The 15,321-nt window shown below is 34.6% G+C and overlaps 1 protein-coding gene across 1 annotated transcript in view; it reads right to left on the minus strand.

Annotated features, from left to right (window-relative positions):
• Positions 1–5,557: 5,557 nt before the first annotated feature.
• Positions 5,558–15,321, minus strand: part of LOC149570380 (E3 ubiquitin-protein ligase SINAT5-like) — a 70,265-nt gene continuing 60,501 nt past the window's right edge. The window contains exons 2-3 of the mRNA XM_089823026.1: positions 6,754–7,140; positions 5,558–6,602 (exon numbers count right to left, since the gene is read on the minus strand). Of these exons, the coding sequence (XP_089679152.1) occupies positions 6,282–6,602; positions 6,754–7,140 (708 nt within the window). The 3' untranslated portion in view covers positions 5,558–6,281. The remainder of the gene's footprint in view (positions 6,603–6,753; positions 7,141–15,321) is intronic.

The raw sequence follows: 15,321 nt of genomic DNA on the forward strand, positions 1-15,321 counted from the left end.
AAGCGTGTTTCCTGGATTGGGACTAATGTTCCTGCAAATAGTGTTAAAAACCTAACATGCAAAACAAAAGGCACAACATATTAGTTTTGTTAACTAACAAAGTAAGTGCAAAATATAATCAAAATGACCTGAATGCAGGGTCCCACCGGGTGTGCCAAAATGTAGAGCTATGAAATCTAGTGTACTAAGAACATCAAAAGCTAGTCTAACATTCACAAACTAAAAAAACTAGCAATACTTATGATAAGACAAAAGGAACACTGTAGGGGCAGGGAAACCAAGAATGGTAAGCTCCCCAAGTGTGACCTTGATGTTATCGATGTGTCCGAGTAAGGATGGATGTGTGCTCAAGCATGCTTCAAGTCTTCAATGGATAAGAGTCTTCAAATGGATGAAATATGGTGTATGGGGTGAGTGAGGATTCTTGCATGGTAAGGGTACGATTCTGTGATTTGTTCTCCAAAAGGACATTATAAGTTTGCATGGAAGTTGATATGATTTGTAAGAGGGGAAAGGTCCAATTTATAGGCCAAGGGGTAGTGAAATGGAGGGTCAGGATGTAAGGATGGAAGAATGGTGAGGAAGGGCTAGGATGCAAGGAAGGGGGAGCACATAGATTGTGCTTCTTCAAAGCCTTAGCCTTGTGACAAATGTCACAAGAGGATTGGATAGGGGAAGAAGTTCAAAATGGGTCGTCAAAGGGAGTTATGAGGGAGGAGTGTGAAAGAGGGATGTAAGAGGCACTTAAGGGCCATTAAGGCATGTAAGAACCATTAATGCTCTTGGATAGGAATGTAAGAGGATGAGTGAAGACCTTTGACTTTGGTTTGGGTTAGAAAGTATTAAACCGTGCTTAAAGTTGTGCACCTATTTAGGAGGGGAATTAGGCTTGGCTTAGGATGGGATTAGGAGGTAAGTGGGTTAGGACTTAATGAGATAGGTTAATTAGCTAGTTACGTGAGGTTAGCATGGGTGAATGGGTTGGATTTAGCTAATGATAGAGTTTTAGGATTAGTTATGGATTTGGGATTGATTTATTTAATAAATGGGGATGTGGGATTAAAATAAATAAATTTATGCATTTATTTAATTTAATAGAGGAATAGGGATTTAACTAATAATTTCACTATAGGTTGTCTTTTGGTTTTATCAATTGGACTATAGTTAATTAAATGAATTAATTAACTAAAAGATGACGATTAATTAATTAATTATAAAATATTTAATCAATAATATCCTAGAAGATGACTAAATAAGATTACTTAGCGATGTAATTAGATTTAGGTGTCTACACTCTTAACAAGGATAGAATCTTTTCATAGGGATTCAAAGTCTCCTTATATGTACTGATTGTATTGAATTGGCTCCTAATAGTGTTATATCCTCTTATAGGGAACCTTTATATTAGTACATTATATTGTGGGTTCCATCCCCACCAAGGTTTTCCCTCTAATAAAAGGTTTCCCTAGTTAACAAATCATTGTGTCATTGTGTATGTTCTATCTCTTGGCAATATTCTTATTATTAGTTATTGAAGTTGGATTTGATAAGTTTGATTTTAGCACACATATACAATTACAAACATACACAAACAATTAAATACATTAATTATGCCACTATGTATATTTATACAGGCATATATGCATGCACCCATATATGCTCATATGAATATACCAAACAAATACCATAGGAAAATAACATGATGATCTGCAATTTAATTTTATATCAAGGCCAAGAGAATATAATTCTAAACTCTAGGATCCAGTGATCATACCATCAAATAGAATGATAAAAACATAATTTGCAACCCAAATGATTGACTTCCTATCAGAGTTCTAGGGATACAAGGGTGCCTCTATGGATCATAGTACCATCTCCAAATCAACACTTATTTGAGGATTTTAAGGCACACTCATACTTGTGTAGCTAGGTAGTCTTGATGCTTGGTACCTGCACACACCTGCAACACTGACCATATATATATATATATATAAACAACAATAACAATCATGGAAGGAGGAGTATGACATCATGTAGATCTCCCACAACAGTGACTACAACTGCCTCCCCTCATCCGATAGACATGCCAAGTAGAGAACATATATAAGATATGATGGGCTAGCAAGTTAGCTTAAAGCAAAATCATAATCATGAATCAAAATAAACCATATCCATAGTTGTAACATTCATATTAACAATGTACCAAAACCATGTTATGAAAACATATTAAAAATGTACTAGATTTTCCTTCCTTGAAGGACTTCCTTAAGTTCATGGATTTTTGCGACCTATTTATCCTTGCTACTCTTCTATTGTTGAATAAAATGTGTCAAAATATGAACATGAATAGGAATTGATGCTAGATCTTCAATGGATCTAGGGTTGGACAAGGTAACTTGTTGTGTCTTCAAAATATCATGATTGATCAAGCAAATGTAGAATAATGTTTTCTCTTTGTTGTTTTGGTTGTGCAAATTAATTTTTCTATAAATCCTCAATTGTGGATCTCCCAATACCAGTTAAATCTTTAGAAAGTTTGAAAGTCAAATGTGCCTTCTAAAATCTTTATTAATTTCTCTCTCCTTCAAGTAGTGGAGCGGTTGGACTAGGTGTGATCATTCAGTACTTGGAAAATATGAAGGGGATTGAAGCCATCAACCCAAATGGTGTCTCATGTAGGCTTGACTCCATTACTTTGGTAGATGATGTTGTGAAGAAAAAAAGAGAGGCTTGGGATTGGTTCAAGATTTCTTGTGTGAACAACTATACTTCCATTAAACCTCTTTCATGGTAAGAATGAAGATTTCTTTGAATTGGTTGAGAAAATCATCTTTGTGGGACTTCTATGTAGTGGCCATTTTCATTACTAAGTTGGATGAGTTTTAGAGTGTTGTTATTGGAGAGTATCTTCCTCTCTTTTATGTTCTAATGTTGTGTACATCTTGCTTCCAGCCTTCCCTTCTATGTTATAGGTTTCTTCATGGTGTGTACGTGTTAGGTTTCTTCATGTTGTGTAGTGGTTAAGGAGATTTTCTCCTGAATATTGCCTATGTATCTATTGACATTCTCCTTCCATTATTGAGTTTTCTTCGTGACTTTACGATTGGATTGTTTTTACTTAATACATTACACTATATGCATTTTGGACATTGCTAACACATCTTTCACAAAGAAAATTAGATTTTGGATTTTGAATAGGTGGGGGGAAAATTTGTAGTATATTAAGTTGTGGATTATGTGTTTTTTCACTTGGGCGTACAAGGAGAGGCTTGTACTTGTAAGAAACTGAAGCTTAGGCTGCAATTGTGTGAGAATTTGGAGAAAATGCACTCCAAGATTGGTGGGTAAATGGTTGGAGTGCATTTTCTCCAAATGCTCACACAATTGCAGCCTAAACTTGAGTTTCTTACAAGCACAAGCCTCTCCTTGTACGTCCAAGTGAAAAAACACATAATCCACAACTTAATGTACTCCAAATTTTTCCCCCACCTATTCAAAATCCAAAACCTAATTTTCTTTGTGAAAGATATGACATGTTAGCAATGTCCATTTCCCACGCCAAATTCTCTAACACACAATAAAATCTTATGACCAAACCTATACCACAACGTAGTGCTTAGAGAGAATTTTAGTGATATAAGTCAAAAGTCTAATATTGTTGACGAAATTTATATGCTATAGAAAATAAATGCTCAAGGAATGAAACGGAGTCAAAAGGTCCTATGTGTACAACTAAAATTGGCATGACACCAGTGATAGTGCATTAGCAATGAGTTGGCTTTTTTCCCTATATTTTCAAAGTTGAAACAATTGTTTGCCAGGAGAACGTTGTGGGAAAATGGCAAGAATCCTTACTATCATCCAATCCATCTTAGCAATTTCTTGTCCTTGAAACTTGGAAATTATTTTTCTCTCCTCCCTTGTAAAACCTTTTTACTTGATAGTTCCTACTTCCAACGCTTGTAATCCTTACTTCGGGTCCTCCGTCCAAATATACAGCCTTGGACAGCCATAATATACTCGCATGGGCATCTTCATACTCCCTTTGAAGAAAGCAAATAAGATTTACTCCTCCATCCAGTCCGAAGGCAACCTAACCCTAAAACTTCCACATAAGCCCCCGACCTCTTAAATTTAGGATGTGCTCCTCGAAGCATACAAGGCTATTTTAAAATTGCACACAGATTAGGTAAAATGACATTTCAGGAATAACAAGGTTACTTTTAAAAGGTTTAAATTGAAAAGGAATAACATAACCATCAAACACTTCAAAAGACCCTTAAAAGACTATTTTAGTCAACAGAAAAGGAATCAACAAATAGTTGTATGGCCACACTAAAAATGGGAAACGTCTCGTAAGATGGCTGTTGTTTGAACATATCAAATTCGAGGTTGAACTGCTTGTGTTTTACTCCCATTTTCTGTCATTCTCACAAACGAAATACTTGACATTCATTCATAATTTTAAAATTTAAAAACTTAAATAATAAGAACACTTGTCTGATCGATTTCCGTTGTGAACCCTGTAACTCAAATTCATTCTTGCAGTGTGTGTTCTATTTGTAATTGGTCACCTTAATCCCTAATGTCTCAGTGCTTGCAAGGACTGGCTCTGTTTAAAAGCACATTTGAGAAACCTACTGTATCATGAGCATATAAAGTCATCCTCAGTGAAACCCTTAACATGGATCAACATCCCCATCTTATCAGATCTTGGTAAGTATTTTCACCTATGCTAGAATAAAGTTCTCTTAATGTTCAGTCATCTCAAAACCATTCAATCCAGCTGAGATCAATGGTCCAAGATTCAACAATAAGCATTGGATTGGGCATGGAAAACTGAAGCAACTAAATGCTAGTGTGCCTCCAATTATACTATGGATGTCCGCTAATTCTAGGGAAAGACAAACGCAATGGCCACTCACAAAAATTCTCCAATGATATCAAAATTCAGTGTATAAAAGGCTGAGGGCAAATTGCTTTCAAAAGCTTCACTCTTGTAGCCTGAGCATAAAAAAGATTCTAAATAAATAAAAAATCCAGAAAGAAGTTTCAGTATCTTTAAAAATATATTTGTATATAATTATCCTATCGACTCACCTATTATACCTCCAATTAATGCAGGTGCCAATTTGAAGCAAATAGAAAATTATATTTGTCAGTACTACTTATTAATTTCATTTGCCTCGGGCATTATTCTTCTATCCGGTTAAAGGTCTCATAACCAACTAGCATGCAATATGACATCTTTTTAGTTACAAAAGAAATTGAGAAAAATAAGAGAATTATGCTCTATATATTAAAATATTATTGTTTCATAAATTTTTATTTCGCCCTTAGAAAGACAAAGAAGAAGAATAAGGCATTGCCACATACAATGATTGGCCCCAAAGCCAATATCTAATGAAGCATATAACTTGATCATACAATCATTTTGATAGTTGGGAGATGCATTAGATTCGACAACTTATGTATTCTTTAAGCCTTGCGTGCAAATCTTGAAGATTACCTTTACGTCAAAATAACATCCCTAAAATAGCGATGTAAAGCTTACAGATAACAGGAAAAAATGTTCATATATATGGATAAAAAATAACTTGCAGCAGTATATAATCCTATAATGATTCTCAGAAATTTTCAATATAAAACAATACTCTATGTCATTTTAGATATATTCTAGATTGCACGTGTAACATAATTGACAATGCACTTTGGCTAACATGTGTACATCAATCACCCCTTCTCATTTCTGGCATAGCTCATAGTCAGCTACCAAGATGCACTCAGTTGTCAATAGATACAAGCTATGTATAGCCAACTATATCAGGAAAGGTCAATGGTATCCAATTCATGATGTGAACCTTCACAGTTCCTGTTGAGCGAGTGAAGAAGTTACATGCTTATGGAACCTGCATGTAAATGCTTGCAGGTTGCTAGCCAATGAGTGAAAGATAAATTACATAACTCACTGCAATTTTCGCAAATATACAGTGATGTATAGCACCCAGAACATATGAGAGTATTATCAAGCCATCAAATTGTAATAGCATTAAATCCTACACAAAACCTCCAAAATACAGCTTAAAATTGCCTGGTTTCCATTGGCTGAACAAAATCAACCTCCGAATAGCAGACTGTCTATATATATCTGCACTAAATCAATCCATATGTAGCTGATGTTCTCCAAAATTATTGAACAAGACTTTCTAGATGCACCAATAGCTAGAATTAACATGGGCTTCTTCCTCTATAATTAAGCTGCGAATGCGATAAATTAATCCTCACTGTTCTTTCCAGATTCTCCCAGTGACCCTCAGCTTTAGTTCTTTCCTCTCTCCTCCTGAAAAGAATAGTGCCATGTTTCTCTGAATGATTAAACCATCATGACTGTCACGAACTTTTCGATGACTATCTCTAATACTCCTGGGCACTCCTTGCCAGATCAGCTTTCTGCCATTGGCCCCAACTTCAAGGCTATAGCTGAAGTTCTTAGCTTCATTATCGTCTCCCATAAAACGCAAAAAAGCCATGTACACTGGTGCATTTCCCAATAGAAAGGCTTCAAAATGAAGACAGAAATACTGTCCAAAACAATTAAAGACCTGTGAAGCATTGAATAAAACTATCAAATATGATTCCGTCACATTTAAGTAAGCAACAAAATCATGAACAATCAGAAGTACGTTAAACCATCCCAACAAGCATCAAATAAAACTATAGTCAAATTAGCAAAATCTCCCCAAATACACTCACTGTCAGCATCCATGTTGCATTCTCTACTTCACGTGGGTTTGATTTTACGTATCGATGGTTGAAAGTACAACCAGTGTGCATGTCCACTTTATGATCATCTCTTAAATGTGCAACTAGGGTTTTAACATCCCCTGTTACAGAACACTCTGATCCTGCATAGGGACAATTATATGGCCTGAAAGTACATTGGGTCTCATGTTTAAGCTTACTGTAGTATGGAAAAATTTCTGGGCATCCAACAATGTAATACTTGCATGGTAACTCCAGAGACTCTGCAACCTTTTCCAAGGCTAAGCACCTAATGTCTCCAAGCTCTTGTCTGCAAGTAGGGCACTTGTTGAGAACTCTAGACTTGCAGTTGGAACAAAGTGTGTGCCCATTATGACACTGAAACATTAAAATCATACCCATCAGATCAATGCATATTAACAACAGAAATAAAGAGGTAGATTATACAATTTTTGAAAACCTGATAAAACAAAAAAGATCTCTGCTCAGAAAATCTATCAGAACAGATGAACAGAAATACATGTTTTAGCCAACGACATACAGAGTTTTCGTTTTATAAATTACAAGCAATGCAAAATAAAAAATTACAGGCAATAATAAGTAGAGACTGCTTCTGAAACCTAGTAAAGCAGACAAACAAAAAAACATTTGCACATGGTCAAAATAGAACATTCACACAATCAATAAAACAAAGAAGGTTCTAGAACAATCAAGATAATCATGTAGGAGAATAGCAAGTTGCATATCAGCATGATACTTGAAATTAAATTTGCATTCGAAAAGAGCAAATAGAATTTTCATCATTTGAATATATATGGCCATGGCAATCGATGTCACAAGGTTCAAGTTTGACTTGTGTTCAACAGCAATAAAAATTTGGATAAAGTTTGGCAAGAGAAAAAAATCGGCAAAAAAAAATCATATTTTAATTCAGATTATAATATGTAGAACTTCAAATTTAATTATATATAAATATAAACCTCGCATTAAAAAGTTTACAAAGTGCACCACAGTTTATAGGGAATTACCCATTCCTGCAGTCCATAAAAATATAAGGAATATTATTAATTCAAGTAATCATAGGAAATTGTAATATATTCAGTTTAATATATTGATAACTAACGAAAACAAAAAAATTGATGGGTAATATTTCACTTGACTGGAGCTACGAACCAGTGAGGTCACAAATCTGGGAGGCCTCGTCCCCAAATCCAACACCCAAACCCTGCGAGCACAGAAGCCCATCAAGGACACCAAGCCCAAGGGGCACAACCAGCACACCCAACGTGGGTCTGACACAGGGTCCTCGAGCACTAGCCCAGCAACAATCTTGAGAGTTGATCATCATTATCTTCATATCCATTGGCGAGGTGGGCTCAACCAGCATTAACACTGTTTTTGGGTTAAGCGGGGATTTGAACCTTGGTTACACCATTAACAATGCAACCACAACACCACTGCACCACAAGGTGATCCCTTCGATAACTAATTATTGAAATTGAATATTTAAAGATATCTAATTTTAATATACTAAAATTTTATAAACAATGTTAGTTATTTTAATAGCTAATTTTTATTAAAAATATTAAAAAGAAAAATAAAGAAAATAAGAACAAAGTGCGAATAAAAAAATAAAAAATGTCCAATCCCATGCATCCCATTCTGTGCACCCTGCAAATGCAAATTTCAAGGTTTCTTAAATGTCAGTGATAAGAAAAACTCATCAATATTTGCTACAAATGAGTTGATCAATATCATTTTGCAAAGATTCGCAGAAATGGGGCTCGCATTTTTCCCTCCAAATAATACTGCTGAGAATGTGTTTTTAATTGAAAACTTCTAACCCATTGTACTGTACAAGTTTTAGGGCAACCTGAAACAATTTTTTTGGTTTCTCAAAACTTCAATGGATTTCACATTGCATAAATCAAATTTGTGGAACCCTGTGAAACAGAGCAGCTACAAACTCATTTCGTTTCTCATATAGTAAGCATTACACTTGCAAATAACAAGCAGTTTTGCTAAAACATTCCATTTGTATAAATGAATATAGAGTCACTGATGATTAAAACATTTATAGATGAATATAAGAGAGACAGGAAAGATTTACAGAAATGAAACTAGAACTTTTCACTCCAAATAATCAGGTTGAAAATGTTTTCTAAAAATAGTTTTTTTATTGAAAACTTCTGCCCCAAATTTTAGGGCGAACTGAAATGAATTTTTTGAATTTTTTAAAAATTCAAAAGGATTTCAAATTTCATGGATCAAATCCGCCCCACATTGTGACATAGATGGCAGTTACAAATTTATTTCTCATATAGAGAGCATTACACTTGCAATGAGCAAGTGGCTATGGTTAAATATTCCATTTGTATAAATGAATATAAAGGGAGGTACTGATAACTAAATTTTTTAAATATCGATCTGTAGCATCTTACAAAACCAGGAAGCTTTATTTCTTTTTTACTAGAAACCAAGTATTTTGTTTCTTCAAACAAAGCATTTCCAACAGAATCAACAAGTTCAAGAGGCCCAGGCAGGATTCACTTTCCGTCTTTAATTGTTGAAAACTATAGCATCCAAACCACCCATTGACTATTGAGCAATCTCTACTCATCCCTTCCAAAAAAATCTGAATCACATTGCTATTTCCTTAAAAAAACTGACAAATCTGATGGACCTTCATGCACCTCCCTCGTGATTTGCTTTCTGAAACTGTACTTATAAAAATTAATAAGCTCAATTTGTCTATGGCAGGTAATACAGCTTTGAGAAAGCATGTATCAAAAACAGAATGCCCGTGACTCAAAAATGGGACTGCAATACTGATGGTTTAGAAAATTTAGATATTTAAAGCATAATGAAAAGCAAGGAATCATCAGAGAAGAAAATTGAAAATGGTCAAAGACAGTCTTGGTTACATTTTGAAAATCCCTAGAGACACGTTTGAAAAATGGCTACAAGATCCCATCCCAACTCCTTTCCCTCTCTCAAGTTTCTAAACATGTCTAGGCCAGTAAAATGTTTTTATAAGCCCAGAGAAAAGGTTCCAGCCTACCAGAAATGATTCCCAGGATTTGGAGACTTGCAAGTTCTGTCAATATTTGCATTTCTTGCTTTGAAATCTTCTACTAGTTTGAGATTAACTATGGTAATGAAGCAGTAACTTGTTCTTATTGGAACATAAAAAGTTAAAACATCTGCAAGGTGACAGTGACAGCTTGTGTTCACTGCATCCCTTACAAAGAAACACATCATGCAAAGTCTACCACAATCCTAAGACAACGAATATCTGGGGTCATGGTAGGAAAAACCAACCTAAACTAACGAGATGTTCCTTCTGTCAGATGTCAGGACTGTCAAGAAATCATTCTGAAGCCCTTAAAGAAATCTCTAATACGGCTCCATTGTGGCACAAAATGGAACACACCCAAAGACTAATAATCAATTTGTCTTTTCAAAAATAAGAATAATAAGTGGTGTCCCAAAAATTATATAATACCCAAAAAAAATCATTGAGAATTCTTTATTCAGGATTGTTTACTTCATTGCTACCAGACTAACACTCAGCACTCGGACTTTGCAGACAAATTATAAAATTATAAAGGGCACAAGAATCTCTAACTTCCAAATGCTGACTCAAACCTGAACAAAAATTAATTAAAACTTAGCGGTATTAAGTTATTAACCCATTCTATTTCCTAGTGTTTATAATTGCTTATATTTAGTGTATATGATATCAGGTATATTCAAGCAGAAGACTTCTAAATCTGATATTTGGTCACTTGGCCCAGATACGATATTTGTGCGATAGGTGAGAGGGGCAGTATCATGTCATGGGTTGATATTTGGAAACCTACCAATATATCAAAATGGCATGTACCTTATTTCCTTCATCGGCATGGTGCATATCTTGCCCAAGAACATATAATAGCTGGGAGACATCAAGATCCTTGACAGATATAAATTTATTTCCTTTTATTTTTGTTAGTTGTTTTAATTTTATTTCCATATGATTACTTCTATCTTATACTACTATTTTATTTTCTCTTATAATTTTTATTTCCATTTTTATACTTCTGATCTACATGATCTTTTTATTAATAATATATATGTATTTTTGTTATAGTAATATATTATATATGATAATTTAATTATAATGGGTTCATGTTTCTCTATTTTTGTGCAATTTGCTAATCTATTTTATCCCTGTGTTTATGCACATATACACATTTTTGTTTTCTCCTTCTCTTAATTTTCTTCATTTCCATCTTGTTTCCTTGTCTTTGTTTTGGAAATCTCATTTCCTCCTCCCTTGCCTTTTCTTTTCCTTCTTTCCTTAATTTTTTTCTCTCCTTTCCCCCCTTGTTTCTTGTGTCAAACACCCCCCACCCCTCCCTGCACTATTTAACTAGTCTTGTGTCTGCATTTCATTCATCTCCCTTCTCTTGCATACTATCCAGATGATGGGTCATGGAGTACGATCTGAAACACTGATTCAAGATGCCAACAGTTAATCCAGAGGTCTGTGAGTATATCATTATGGACTGTGGAAACTTAATGTCTTCTACTAAATATCAACTTATTTGAAAACCATCAAATCTTTGAAAGTAAAACTAAACCTTGATCTAAGAGAGGTGGCTACCAAGGCCTTCGCTCAAATGGAGCCCCTATAAGCTAAAGCCCATTTCAGTTTGCATTCGCAACAAGTGAAAAAGAAAGGATAAAAAGCAAAGGATTTGCAGCCAAGGGGATGTCAACCATCACCACATTTGCCTTGTTTGTTCAGCACACTCAATCAAAGTTTGTTTTGTTCTTTCTTAATGTTACATCCCATATTTTGTTCTTAAAATGTTCTATATAGATGTTGAGATTTCATTGAATTGGAAATGGTTGGTTAAATTGGTTATTCATTATGATTTCATGTGAACTGGAAATATTGGTTATTCGTTATGATTTCATATGAATTGGAAATGATTGGTTAATATGGTCATTTGTTATGATTACTTTAACAGTATTTGAATGATTTGGAAGTGTGCTTTCACCAAGTTATTCTTCCTTGTAGGTGCACGGTGAAGGGGAGAAAGCATTGACAGAGAGGGAAAAGGGCATGAGCACCAATCTGTTGTTAATGTTTTAGCCCAGAAATAGAGATAAACAGCAATGAAAGAGCAGAAAAAATCAATAGAAGACACAATGCATTTATCCTAGGAAAACTTGAAGGGAGAAACCCAGCCACACCAGCAAAATATCTCTTTTATTGATCATAAAATGTTCAAGTACAAGGCTTTCACTCAACCGATTTGCAATATACCAAGCAATTATATAAATAGATTGCAGAAGACTCTTCATCTTCCACACGAAGATCTCTTTGAGTCCCAAAAATAAGACCCTTCATATTTCTACATATTCAACCATTAACATTTCCATATGCATGCCTCTTTGCATGACATATGACACGTCTTTTTGCATAATATTAATTTAAATATAATTACAAATATCTCTTTCAGCTGAAGTTGCCCATAACGACAATAACAAACATATTTCTATCTCATAAAATCAGAGACGATGATCTCTATCGCAGCTACAAACTTCAACACCTGCCACCAAGTTATCAGGTATTCAACTAAACCACTATGGCCAGGGAGAAGCAGACTGGGACAAACTAAATAATGCCAAGTGTCCACTATGAGCTAACTAGGTCATCTAACCTAAAAAGACACACACGTATATATATTCATACGAACAATTAATGAAATAAAATTGTTACTTTTAATTTGGAATCTTGGTGTTCTGCACCATCTGCTGATGGGAATGATATTTATAAATAATACCCATAGTACTCAAGTATATTTGCACGTATTACATTATATATGTAAGTACGTATACGTATATTTTGATATAAAACATATGTATATATGTATAAATAGTACACTTTAGCAATATGAGTATTGTTGAAACTTAGAGCCCATAAATCAGAAATGATTAACAACAACAAGAATAGAGCACAAAACTGAAACAAGGAACACCGGAAATATCCTGGGAAAACCCTTCTAGAATGAAGGGAAAAAACCCAGCCACAACAAAATATATCTTTATTGATAATAAAAGTTCAAGAGCGCAATGCTTATCGCACGATGCGAATATATAACAATAGAAGAGACTCTTCAAATTCTATCCAAAGATCTCTTGAGTTTCTCATAACTCCTATGACTCTTCGAATATATATGCCTCAATTGCATGTGATTGACACATGTCATTTACATTTATAATATTACAAATTAAACTTTATGTGTCCTTTTCAGCTGAAGAGGACAATAACGGTAATAACGTTCTTATTTCCAGAGATAAAGATCTCTATGGCAGCTACTATCTTCAACACTCCCTCTTAGCCAGAGAGAGATCTTTAGCTGAACAATTACACAAGACTACAACCAAAATGTTAATGATAAAATCTCATCTCATATATTCTATGAAAACATGAAACAATCAATCATATTCATGAAAACTTGTAATAATCACTCATAAATGAAATCACTCAACATGAAAAGATTTGCAAGACTCACAGCTAAGCCTTTATTCACGGACTCTCTCAACGTGAACTGTCATGGAATCTCATAAATCTCATAGCATTAATATAATTATAAGAACACTTATCTCTTCAAATCCATGCAATATTTTCCTTAACTGTTATGATAAGAAAACATCTCCAAAATGTACAAAGCAATATTGATTATTCAACATTACATAATGAATCTCATACAATATGATAGATAATACAAACCAAAATGTATTAATCTGGACACGAAATAATATCTTACGACACAATAAACTAAGTGCTCTATACTCCACAGAGAAATTCTGATGAACAAAACAAAGCCAAAGAGAGAATGAATCCTTTCATCCTCCAAAAGCTCACATCAAATTACTTGCCTGTCAAATAAATAAAACAGAGGATTGCCTAAGTACTCTATACTACAATCCCCCTCTAAGTCTTCGAATTACAATGTGAAAAATATATTACCACAACACTATGAGATTCCAGTCGCTGCACAAAACCTCAAAATACAATCTGCAGTCATCACCACATAAGTAATGCTTCTTCTCTTCAAGATTTAAAACCATAACAAGTAAATAATGCTCATTACAACATAAGCAACTACCCTTATCAAAAAGATGCAAAAACGATAATCCATAATATGTAATTTAGGTCGTAACGTATTGCATGATGTAAAAATCTTCTCCATCTCTAATTCCTTCCAATTCCTAGGCGTCTATGTTTCCGATTTTAGCAACAAAATAAATGACACCATTTAAATAAAGTTGAGCCTGCAGAAAATTGTTATCAAACAAAGAATTGCTATTATAAAATCTAATAAACGGCAGTAGAGGCAAACACTCATGCCACAAATTTGAATGAGAATTGATCACTAGAGTATATGATTGCTTCTCACTAATAGAGCTGCCTATCATCACAAACTTTAGAGCATTCTATGTATAACAAATTTCAGCATAGTATATGTTCCCTAAATGCACTTCAAAAGGAATTGGCATATTTTTCAAAACCTTTGTCACAAGGTTGTATGCGAATATCAAGAAAATCATTTGGATAAAAAACACATCAGCTCATTTGATATGGTAATAATCACAAACCTCCCCACCGCATAGATCTGCGCCACACACCTTTGCTCCCTTCTGCGACGGCATCTGCAACGACTAATAAAGCCGAGGAAGAATAGACAATAAGCGCGCTAATTCCGACATATGCCGCAAACAACAACTCCATGACATCCATTCCCTCGACTGCAACCCAAAAATCATCTTTCGAAACTCTGAAAGCCGAAAAATCACCATTAAAAGAATATATTGCCTCCGCAATAGCATGCGCAACGACCTTGTCCGAAGAAGCGGACAAATCAATGCTATATTTTTCTTCAAAATGTATTCGATGAAGAGGGGGATGACGGGGCAAATTTGTGCATGAGATTATACGAGCTTGTTTGCAAGAACTACAAGCACAACGCTGGCTTCTACTTTGCTCAAAAATGGTTTGTTTTCTTTGCTTACATTTTCACTTGAAGGAGAAATTCTTTCCAAAGACAATGACGATCTGCCAAACGATTGTGAAATCTTTTCCAGTGATGATGAGTCCAATTGAAGAGTGCAAAGCTCGTAAGCTATACTGTAAATTGTTTCTGCGGAGAGAGTCGAACCTCTGCCACCCACCACCATAGTCGCCATTGCTGATTTACAAAGCTCTAACCAATTAACAAACCCCTATGTTCGATCCTCCTATCACAGCTAACACCGGTTTTTTTTTTAAAATAGATCAACAAATCCAAAAGATCGCACTCAATCAACACGTTACAATATAAAATTCATGCACTAAATCCCGCTCAAAACATCCAAAATGAAGACATTACTATATGAATAACAAACCCACCTGAAGACATCCAAAATCAGATTAAAATAATCCGACATACAGATCAAAAATGCATACCAAAATAACAATGAGAAACCGATAATCAAAAACACTCAAAAATGATTAAAACCTTA

The sequence above is a fragment of the Cupressus sempervirens genome, chromosome 3, assembly GCF_028749045.1.
Source record: "Cupressus sempervirens isolate cs-2001-9-10 chromosome 3, ASM2874904v1, whole genome shotgun sequence".
NCBI classification, from domain to species: Eukaryota; Viridiplantae; Streptophyta; class Pinopsida; order Cupressales; family Cupressaceae; genus Cupressus; species Cupressus sempervirens.